The sequence below is a fragment of the Silene latifolia genome, chromosome 5, assembly GCF_048544455.1.
Source record: "Silene latifolia isolate original U9 population chromosome 5, ASM4854445v1, whole genome shotgun sequence".
Lineage (NCBI taxonomy): Eukaryota > Viridiplantae > Streptophyta > Magnoliopsida > Caryophyllales > Caryophyllaceae > Silene > Silene latifolia.
The window spans coordinates 18,967,886-18,980,091 of NC_133530.1; the positions used below are offsets into that span (position 1 = coordinate 18,967,886).

Here is a 12,206-nt window from a genome sequence, read left to right on the forward strand (position 1 = left end):
GTCAAATAGATGGACATGGCAAATAAACAGAATATCGACGGAATGGTCAAATCTTGCTCCATCCACTTAGGTTAGCATTTGACCCGTTTTATACCTAAGATGAATGTATGGTCTTAACTATTTAGGGAGACAACTGTTTGTTATTAATATGCAAATTTTGCTACACCAAATAAGAACTTCTGGGTCCGCCCCTGCTCATGAGATATATGCATATTTATTTGTGTGCTATACGTTAAGAAAGTTTCGGGACATTTTACCTTTAAGATTTTACTCTATCCTTCCACTCATTATATTTTAATATAGTTTTGAAAATTTCGAAGTTTTTATACTCAAGCTATTTCTCGTATTAGAAAAGTTCAAATTTGTTCCAGTTAGTCATTGGTATTTTTTCCAAAATTTTATGTTGTATATTTTAAAAAAATTAGCTTTACTAAAACTTTGAAATAAAATTTCAATTTTTGTTTTCTTTGCCTTATGCTTATTAAATTTTGGTTGTTTTCTTCCGATTTCGAAGTTTTAACTGTTTCACGTATACGAAAATTTCTCGCTACTTTAAGTTAGTCTTTGATGTATATATTTTCAAAATTTTATGTTCTATAGATATTTTTAAAAAAAAAATTTACCTAAAGAAGTTGAAAATGAAATTTTAAATATTTTTTTGTTTTCCTTATCTTTGTGCGGTTATTGGGATGTCATTACTTGTTATTGGAGATATCTAATAACCGGTTTAGCACCTACTAACGCATGATTTGAGTTTGTCTTTGAATTGGATTACTCGAATTTTTGTTCGCGACGGGAATTCTTGCGTTCCATTATATAAGACGTACGCTTTTTACTAGTTTCATAAATGTGATTGAAATACTTTTATTTAAGGAAATTCTTATAACTTTCTTTAGTTTTGAGAAAACGAAATTTTAACTTTTTCATTTTCTATTTCCAAGTTTCGGGACGAAACTTATTTTAAGGAGGGTAGAATGTAATACCCGGAAAATATATATTTTACTAAATAATTTCAAGTATTATAATAATGATATTTAGTTAAGATATTTATATTTTTACCTAAGACTAATTATTGTCATATTTATCCAATAGGATTTGTGCAAGTTTAACATTTCTTCATAATTAAGAAAGAAGAAGCAAAGAGGAAATTGAGTTTGTAATCCCTCATGATCATCACGTAGCATGCAGCCGACTTTGGAAGGCTATAAATAGCCCCTTCCCCATTCATTTTGTTAACTCACTGAAACTTAATATCACTATTATTTCTTAACTAGGTCCATGTTAATTAAGTAAGGTATGATTTCAGGACCCTTTATCGTAGAAATTAGTAATTTCTTCAAAATAAGATGATATTATAAGTAAACATTTATAGAAATAATGATTATAGAGACCATGTTATTGTTGTTATTCCATTCACATGTTAATTTTATGTCCATTATATTATAGTGTTCATGCTCATTTTTCATATAATGTTCATTTGGCCAATTGTAGCATTCGGGATACGATTACGGGAGGGGGACAACATTACAAATTTGACCTATGTACATGGAAGGGGCACGGACCTCATGTGAACTACGGTTCTGATTATTACTGGTAAAAATGCCAGGGGGATTACACGGGTCTTAGACTCGGGATCCTGTGTACATGGAGGAGGGCTTAGCCCGGGGAGTTTTTACTCCGTAATGTGTCTCATTTCAGTAATAGTAGACCGGTAATCTATATTTTGCATATTATGCATATTATGATAAAATGACAGGTTATGCATGTCTATTTAATATTTATTTGACTGTATTCATATGACCTATTTTCTATACTTGTGAGATGTGAATTGAGTAAAATATTAAAATGGAGGTAAGTAGGGCCGGTGGAGGTGACCGAAGTCATACTCAGCCTGTGGTTGGCTGATTCCGTTACTTTCATTCTTTTTCAGGTACATTAGTATCGGGGAAGGTCAAGTGTGAGGATTTTCAGATGACCTAATAGGATGGATATGTAATCGAGTTCTTAGTTTATAGCTTGTTAAGTGTATTTATCTTTATTCTTGTAAAAGCCTTGTATTCTCCGAAGGGAGAATACGGCGGTAACGTCCTATTTTTTCCGCTGCGGTCTTTTATTAATAAAAAGAGCTATTTTGAGCTGCCTGTCTGCTTTCCGGGGGCGTTACAGAGTACTTCTACATGATCTCAGAAAGTGAAGTGTGAGTTAATATTAATTGATGACTAACACTGTTAAAAACAGTAACGTTGTTTAATTTTCGGAACTTTGTATAGTCGAGATTCGTAAGGCTAGGGAAAGAAGGCTCCCGGGAAGGCAGGAACTATATCATTTTGGTGTTTATGTAGTCAGTCCATTGTTGAAACTTTTCAGACTCTGGACTATGGACAATGCATAGCTAGATCCACTCGTAACTCGTTGCTTGGTTTTGATTTGTATATAATGTAATATGATATAACATTAGAGTTGATCGGGTCATCGTGTTAAGTTTGTACTGTCGAATCTAAATCTTAATTAAACTTTAGTTTTTGATTGTTGAATCTACTACTATGTCAACTGAATTTATATTTGTCTATACAATTTTGAAAGGAACATGTAATAGACAACGGAGCACAATTGTCAGTACTCATTTATAAATCAAGAAGTCCGAAAATCTAGTCAACATTCTAACACCTTCTACTCATTAGGGGAACATGCTAACATCCTCTTTATGCAATTGAAATTCTCTCCATTTCTTTCTCTCCATTTTCTCTCACAAATTCATTTAGGGGGCGTTTGATTCAAATATTAGGTATGGAATGGATTCTAACTCCAAGGGGGTATGGAGTTAGAACCCCATATATGTTTAAAGTTGTTTGGTTCAATCCGGGTATGGGAATAATGATGTGTTGGGTGGAATGGAGTTGGAAACTTGGGGAGAGAGATGGGTATGGAATTCCAAGGGGTTGGAATGGAGTTAGAATCCATCAGGTATCTAACTCCATTCCAAAATGCTCCAACCAAACATTGGAATGGCCTGAATCCATTCCAATCCATTCCAAAAGCTCCAACTAAACACCCCCTTAATAATATTTCTTCTTTACACACTATTAACCCTTTATTTTTATGCATAAATGTACAACCGTTCAATATTATCGAAATGCAATCTGAACCGTTAAAAGTAACTTGCTTCTTTTTAGGAAATGGAGATGATCTTAACTGTACCAACCAAATGCAACTGATACAAACATGCTAGAATTCCTAGAAAGCGGCACACTTTAAAATGCAACTGGTGCATGGCCCATTAATTGCCAGGGCAAAAGGCCAATATGACGGAACATAACAGTATATCAATCGGATCAACGAGCTTAGCTTAAACTTGTATCATCTCAAAACCGATATAAATAAACTCTTAAATTCGTATTTCACACTCACCTCTCACATATGCCCATTATTTAACTATTTACAATTTTACACCATTGATTCAAGAGTGGGGCCGTAGGGGATACAAAAACAAGTGGGCGCAGTTGATTGTTCTCACATATCAAAGCGTCTTGCTTGTTGCGACGGACATTATCCGTCACAAGCTGAAGACGGATAATGTCCCTCTCACAATAAGGCAAGTGGAAGAGCAAGTGGAGGGAAATGGAGCACTTCATGATAGTGCCACTTGCATATTATAAGGGGCACTATCCGTCTTCAGCTTGTGACGGATAGTACCCGTTTCAATGAGAACTAGTTTTAAACCCGTGTAATATTTGCACGGGTATGCTTTTTTAATTTTGTTTATAATATTCACATTTGACATGGTTAGTTAATGTCATGAAATTAATTAGAGTATTAATTCACTAGTATAGAAACCCGTGCTACAGCACGGCAATTTAATAGGGGTCATTCTAGAGATTTGGAGTATTTATATTAATTTTATAAATTGAATATAGGTTTAATTTAATGTACATGTACTTTTTTATATAAATTATAATCATATGAAGGCAATTACAGCCATTGTAAAGCAGCTTAATTATCAGTGCCAACATCTATCGAGGCAATTTGAGGCAATTTTTGTAGTTTATTATCAGTGCCAATATCATTTGCAAATCTCAGTGCAATATCATTTGCAATTTGGGAGATAATCTCATTACAATATTGTGTATTGGGTATATAAATTGCGAAATAATGGTGGTAGAATATTTTTAAATATTGTAGTGTTTATAAACTGCCATTTTATTTTATTGTTCTTCATTTTTGTGATTTTCTTTGTATATATTTATTATTGTTCAAAATAGATTGAAGATTGATAGCAATTATTTGACATCAATATTATTGTATAGGATTTCGTAGAAGGAAAATTTCATATATGGGGTATAGTGATTGATGGCTATATTATTGTTTAGAATATTCTAGAAGAAATATCTCATATATGGAGATATTGATAGCCGTAAATAATATTATTGATCATTGATTGTGTAGAGTAATTTGGGTTGACTAAAATATTTTGATTATAATATATTATAAGGGGATATTCTAGAATAGATTATATTCTAGAATAGAATATTCTGTATGAGGGAAAAGGTGAGCGGGAAAGTTGAGCGGGAATAACACAGTTGTGTTATTCTTTTAGTCTATAGGGGATGGTTGAAATAAAAATACTTGATAAATTAACATTGTGTAAAAAATTTCTTCAAAGAACGTGGGGTGGGATGTAGGGTTAGGATGCTTTTTTTTTAATAAGAAAATTTCTAAAATAGTTGAGCTAATGAGAAGCCTTAAAAAAACTTGGGAAAGGTGGATTTGTGCTCATATATATAGACACACAAAATCTCATTGAAGACGGCGATATCCGTCACAAGCTTGTGACGGATACCGTTTCCTCTCACAAAATACCCATGGAGAGGTGAGTGGGAAGCACATGGGGGGTGCCCCACCTTGTCCCCTCTCCCTTTTTGTGAGAGGTGTTCAGCTTGTGACGGGATTAGCCCGTCACAAGCAAGACGCTTTGATATAGACAAGACACAACTAATAAAATTTACCAAATCTAGTCTACATAGACAAGAGACGACTAATAAGAATTTCAATCATAGGTATCAAAGATTAATGTGAATGCATTAATGTCTGACCGTGTGAGTTTTATTAGCAGCCTTCCATGACCCGAATCACCCAACTTGAAAAATCGATCTGAGCTCAACCGACACCATAATTAACTTGACATATGCAACCCGATCCAATTGTTTATTATTGCATACAAGCTTTGTCCCTAGATAACTCCATAACAAGACACCTAAAAATGGCCTGAACCAAAATCATTCGACATAGCCCGTGTTCTTGTAAACCCGAAAACCTGAAATTAAATTGAGCCTTCCCAAATCCGACTTGATTGAGCCATTTGCGGATTCCCTCTCATTCTCCGATCATAAACCCTCCCAATTCTCAATTGAAATTGAAGAAACAGTCTGAAGAAACTCAAAACACCAAAAATGGCGGCATTTCTACCATTAGAACCTATCACAGAAATCCTCACTAAACTTCCTGTTAAATCACTTCATCGTTTCAAATGTGTCTCAAAAACATGGAATTCCATAATTACTTCTTCAAAGTTCATCAAACAACATCTTCATCAAACCCTAATCTCTAACACCAACAACAACATCATCATCTCTAACAATTCCATCTTCTCCTCGGCCATATCCACTGTCAAACTCCCCTTCGATAAGGTAAACCATGCTCTAAATAACATCCCTCACTGTCCCCCTGTCTACATATCCGGAAGCGTCCATGGTGTCCTCCTGCTTGTTGACTCCCCTAAGCAAACTTTATGTTTATTCAACCCATCAAACAAAACGCAACGTTTAGTCCCTCCTGCTCCGTCTCAGAAGCCGGCTTGTGATGATTTTGAGAATTTGGAGGTGTTCGGGTTTGGGTATGATAGTGTTACGGATGATTACAAGGTTGTTAGGTTGGTTGAGTGGTTTGACTCGGGTTCGGGTTTGTGTAGGGAGACGTCTGTTTATAGTATGCGGAATGACTCGTGGGAATCTGTTAATGATGAGACGTCTGTTTCATATACTCTTGAGGAGATCAATGCTGTTGCTGTTGATGAGGTATTGTATTTTGTCGTGATTTCGACGGATTATAAGTCGGTGATGAAATGTTTTGATCTTAGGACTAGTACGTTTTCGCTGGTGGATTTTCCCGAGTTGGATAGTGATAGTGGTAAAACGATGAGTTTGAGAAGTTTATGCGGGTGTTTGTGCTTGCTTGTGAGTTACCATAAGCATAGGGTTGGCTTGGACTTTGAGTTTTTATATGCGGATGTGTGGGAAATGAATGATTATAAGTGGGTTAAGCTGTTTAGTATTCGAAAGAGTGAAATTTGTAAGCATTGTATGTATCTTAGGCTTGTTACTTACTCCAAAGATATGACGAGTGTGTTGATTGAGGTTGATAGTATTTGGTTTGGTTGGTATGATTTGGTGACTAAAAAGTTTAAGAGAGTTCCGGTTCAAGGGCTGGAAGCTGTGGATGCTCCTTATGTGGCTTATCCCTGTGTGGAGAGCCTTGTTTCGGCTGTGAATAACAAGTTAGAGTCGACGAAGGAAGGAACTAGGCGGCCTAAGAAGACCATTGAGAAAATGAGAAGTAAAATCTATATCTTTGGCTGTTATGTTTCCTTTTGAAGTTTTGTGTTTCTATGAATTGCAAGAGTCTTATGTGTGTATGTTGTTGTGGTTCTAGTCATATTTGTAGATATATAGACCCATTTTGGTTGTTATGTTTGTGTAGATCAAATAGTTGGCCTACGACCTTGGAATGGACTACGATATGTTAAACTGTTTATGCTTCCAATATCATAGAGTACACATTGTCGATGCATTTTAACATGTTTTGTCATGGATCAATTGAAAAAAGTCTCTACTTGCTTTTGACATTGGGTTAATGCTATATACATTCGACCCCCAACACCGCCATAGGCAGGATCATCAAGGCACTGAGATAATACAATACTTTCGTAGCTTCTTGACGCAGTGGATCATTGATTACTTCTTAATTACCCTTACTCGGAGTAAAAATATATTGTGTGCTTAGTGTTGATCTTGTGTTACTAGAGTTTGCTGCTGAATTGGCTGTGTGATTGTAGTAGCATTGACCCATACATTTTGTAATTTATGCCCTGCATTTCTCCTGGTTACTACACTATATGGCTTGTTATTAGACATTGCTATGATCTTGGAAGTCCATGGTTATGCTGTCCTTTATTTGCTCAGGGATGATTTTCTGTCTTCGGGATTCAAGCTTAAGCTGTGATAGCTGAAGGAACTTGAGAACTATCACAACTATGTTAGGTAATCAGCAATAGCCTCTTTTCCTCCATATTTTATCAGTATTTCACGATGAGAAAACAAATTATACTAATCACTTAATGGAATACAAGTGCATTGTTCCTCGTATTGTACCAACAGCTCTGGCCTCTGCATACTGCAGAGTAATTGAGACACAGATTTGAGTGTAATATTCGTCAAAAATCATGTGTTGTTATCAAATACTCCCTCTGTCCCATTTATTTGGTGTCCTATTTCATTTTGGTGTGTCTCAGTCAATTGTTGTCCTTTCTATTTTAAGAATGAACTTGATGAGCAATTTGGTCATTAACACTCAATTTGGTCCACTTGTCATTTAGTAATTGCCCCCCTCCTCTTTTCTTGGTCTTTGTACCAAAACTAAAGGACAACAATTGACCGGGACGAAAGGAGTATCAACTTTTAGTGAGTTTGAATTTCATAATCTTGCCTAAATGTCAATGCATTAAAACAAACTATATTTCTAGCTATTATGTTTCCTTTTGAAATTTGTGTTTTTAGGTTTTCACGAGTCTTCTGTGTTCATGTTGTAGTCTTAGTCATACTAAGAAGATCCTGTGTTATTGTGTATATCAAATAGTTGGTTGATTACTTCAAAATATGATGGAAAAGAGCGAAAATAGCTTAAACTCTTTATGCTTCCCATGTGATAAAGTAGTACTTTGTTGATGCATTTTAACATGTTTCGTTATAGATCACTTGGAACAGTCTCTACTTGCTTTTCACATAGGGTTAATGCTACATATATTCGACCCCAACCTTACCCTAGGCAGGAGCAGTGAGGCACGGAGATAATACCCCGTACAATACGTAGCTTATTACTTCTTAATAGTTACCCTTACCCGGAGTAGAAATATATTGCTTGCTGACTAATGTAGCTATTGTGCATTTGTGCTACTGGAGTTTGCTGCTTAATTTGTTGTGTAATTGTAATAGCTTTGATTGACACATATCGTAATTTTATCTTGCATTTCTCCTGGTTATTAAACTATGTGGCTTTTATGAGACATTGTTATGATCTTGGAAGTCGATGCTTCTGCAATCTGCATACATTCATCTCCTAAAAGTTGTCCTTTATCACCTCAGAACGATTTTTGTCTTCGGAATTCAAGCATAAGCCGTGGCAAACTGACAACTGTAGGAACTTGAGAACTATGAGAAACAAATTATTTAGGTGAGCATAAGTGCAATGTCTCTTGTATTGTACCGACAGCTCTAGCATCTGTATATACTGCATATTAGTTGAGACAGTATTAGATTTGAGCTTAACATTCGTCAAAATCATGTGTTCTTGTCAACTTAACTGAGTTTGAACTTCACAATCTTGCCTAAATGTCACTGAATTAAAACAAACTAATTGGTTTTAGCCCATTGTTTGTATCTTTGTAATCTGCAGGACTTTTGAAGTAACTATGTTTTCTAGGAGTTGCGACTGATGGAGCTAGTAAGAACTAAGAACAGTGCTGCATACACTTAATAGCGGGCGATTGCACATGGGCTACGGTGGGGCTACATCTTTTGCTATGCCAGGTGTTAATTTTATTTCGTCGCTTTTTGTTTTGCAAGAACTCTTGGTAGAGATTTGTTTTCCGATAAGTACTACTTTCGGTGGACATAGTTAGTATCCGTAACTAGTAATTCACTTAGCTGGATTGCCTAGTGGCGTAATATGATCTTGATGGTAGACAATTAAACATATGCATCCATGGATCTCTCGGCTTCGGTTGTTTATTATGCTTGTGAAAGAATACTTTTGTGACAACACTAATTACAAAGTTTTCGTGAGGGATTATCCCGGCTTATTCACCCCCTTTTTTTGCTCTGCATAATCGATTTCAGCATGATGAGGTCAGTCTGAAGTTATATGCTTTGAATAATTGATGTCAACATGGTGATGTCAATTCTAAGCTGTGTTATGTACAAAATTTCCAAGATCAATTGTTCTTGTTTAAGACCATTGTATGGTTGTGTGAAGCGATGATGGATTATCGTTGTCTGCCCACACGCACGACCGTTTTCAATGGCAAATGCACTTGGCCTGACTCATGCATCGGTATTGTATCTAAAACTCAAATTTGTATTAGCATAACTTACCCATTCAACCTTTGTCCTGAAGGTGTCAATGTACCACACAATTGTTGTTACAATTGTTGTTACGTAGCCAGTAGCCTCAAAATATACACACTTATAAAAGTATGTCGTGCCAATATTTAATATCGAGCTTTTCCGCTTGAGGTATCGAATTTAAATAGACTCTAAGCAAGCACATTTTCTAGGACCTTAGCGTACACGCAGCAAGTAGAGAATGTGCCATCAGTATATATGCACCCAAAAAAATGTGCCATCAGTATATCCTAATAAAGGGAAAGTTCCTGATTTTGTTCCATTTTCTAGAGTAAATTCGTGTTGACTCAAATGTTGTGGAATATGTTTTTTCTAAGGATATGCTAATTTTAGTGCTCTGGTTTTTTATTTCCATTGCATCTATAAATACATGACCAAGTTTATCCACAAAATTGTGGTTAAAAATGCATGGATGCATAATCAGGTAGAATCACCTTTGGCATGCAACTAATAAATCGTAAGTGATATATTTGTCACAATACAGAAAATGAGGTCTATGCCAAAGGAGATTTGCCCGGTAATTCCACCATGCAAAACTTAGTTACACTCTAATGGATTGTTCCAAATTTCCAATCTTCAAATGCAAGTTTTAGTTACATTGGTGCATGCACTTATGGAGTTAGTGGCATTGCCATTTGTTTTTCTTGGTGGTGTAAATCGGTGTGCTCACCGTCGAAAACGAGTTTATAATCTCCGTGCTGCTGGTGCTCTCACGAGAAGGTAAACAGTTGTTCAAGAAGTTGCATTATCATTTGTTAGGAATATAAGTCTTTGCTTAGTGCGTTATATGACTTGTTTTTTTACCGTTGTAAAATTTTCTTTTGTTTGTATATGAGACGGTCGTATTTTATAAGATCGGCTTAGAAGAATAGTAGTTTAACATGCTAGAAAATTAAAATCGGAAAGTTTCTAGTGTCTTTGTAAATTGTAATATGTATTTTTGGAATTTTGGATTTAACATGCTAGAATAGTACTCCCTCTATTTTTTTATATATGACTTTTTCACATTTCGAGACACTCCCTTCTCTCTTCAATATCTCTTAAAATATAAGACTAAATATTATGATATGTATACTCATATAAAAAAGTTTTTCGTAAGGAATTTAATGGTATCATTTTTATATTTTTTGAACAAATATATTTTTGTAAATATTAAAGTCAAAGGCTTACCTCGTAAATGCAAAACGTCATATATAAAAAAGTGGAGGGAGTAGTGTCTTTGTAAATTGTAATATGTTCATCCAGAACATCTATCTATATATATATAAAAGAGAGTTTTTTCGAGCGATCTGAGAGCGTCCACATCATCAAAAATAAATTTAGGAAAGTATAATTTTTGATGTAAAAAATAAAGTGGAGAATCTTTTAATTATTACAATATGTATATTTCCTAAATTATATTCAAGTGATATTTTCAATTTTTATATCAAACTTTTACATTTCATTTGTCAAAAAAATATCGTTAAAAAAATTATGAAAATAATATAATTAGCTTTGTGGTAAAAAATGCTATCATTAGAGTATAAATTTCATATTATTTGCACATATTAAAAATCGTGTACTTCTTAATATGTAAAATTGTGTACTTTTTAGTATGTTTTGTCCCACATTGGAAAATAAGTAGGTGTAGTGAACATACTACATATAAGTAGTAGAATTGTCCCACATCGAAAGATTAGTATAAGGTGGGTGATTCTATAATTATAAATAGGAGGCATACTTGGAACTTAGGCATCAACCCAAAATCTTTCGAGTCTCTTAAGTATTCTCTTGAAGAGCTCTTAAACGTTTATATCATTATATTTTCTACCTATAGATTTTATATGCACCACATTGAAAAATAATGTAGGTGTGATAAATATACTACGATTAAATAATATAATTAGAATTGTGTTAAAAAAAGTTCTATCATTAGAGTATAGGTTCATATCATTTGCACATATTTTAATTATGATAAAAAAAAATAAAAAACAAACGTATGAATATTAATTAATAGATAATAATATAGTATTTGCTTATTATTAAATCAGGTTGGATATCGAATTAGGTTCAAAAAATATGGTGTACTTTTAAATATGTTATTCGTCTTACATTGAAAAATAATATAGGTGTGATAAATATATATTACGTATAAATAGTTGAATTGTCTCACATCATAAGATTATCATAAGGTAGGGTGATCCCGTGATTATAAATAGGATTTAATCCTTGGAACTTAGGTATCACTCCAAATGTATTGAATGGCATCCTTGAAACTTAGGTATTAACCCAAAATTTGTTGATATAAAAGATATGTACTTTTTAGTATGTTATATATCCCACATTGAAAAATAATGTAGGTGTGATGAATATATTATGTATAAATAATAGAACTGTCTCCACATATATACATTTTCTATATTATATTAAAGTGATGTTTATAATTTTGATATAAAAACTTTATATTTCATTTGACAAAAAAAGTATCGTATGAAAATTATATAATTAGATTGTGACAAAAAAATGCTATCATTAGAGTGTAGATTGTATTGTATTGTATTTTCTCATTATTAAATCGGGTTGATGTCAAAGTAGGTGCAAAAAAAATTGGTGTACTTAGTATGTTATTTGCCCTACATTGAAAAGTAATGTAAGTCTGGTGAATATACTATGTATAAATATTAGAATTGTCCCACATCGAAAGATTACATAAGGCAGGGTGATCTTATTATTATAAATAGAAGTCATAACCCAAAATCTTTTGATTCTCTTAAG

The 12,206-nt window shown here is 34.0% G+C and overlaps 1 protein-coding gene across 1 annotated transcript; it reads left to right on the forward strand.

The window, feature by feature from the left end:
- The first annotated feature begins 5,375 nt into the window (after nucleotides 1-5,375).
- On the forward strand, nucleotides 5,376-7,314 carry LOC141655963 (F-box protein CPR1-like). The gene is made up of 2 exons (XM_074462940.1): nucleotides 5,376-6,609; nucleotides 7,236-7,314. Exons 1-2 carry the CDS (start codon nucleotides 5,448-5,450, stop codon nucleotides 7,280-7,282), a joined length of 1,209 nt encoding a protein of 402 aa, XP_074319041.1. The 5' UTR covers nucleotides 5,376-5,447; the 3' UTR covers nucleotides 7,283-7,314.
- The last annotated feature ends 4,892 nt before the right edge of the window (nucleotides 7,315-12,206 follow it).

Coding starts and splice junctions, on each gene's coding strand:
- LOC141655963 (XM_074462940.1), top strand. CDS start 5,448: ATGGCGGCATTTCTACCATTAGAACCTATCACAGAAATCCTCACTAAA. Junction 6,610..7,235: donor GACCATTGAGAAAATGAGAA/GTAAAATCTATA, acceptor TTATTTGCTCAG/GGATGATTTTCTGTCTTCGG.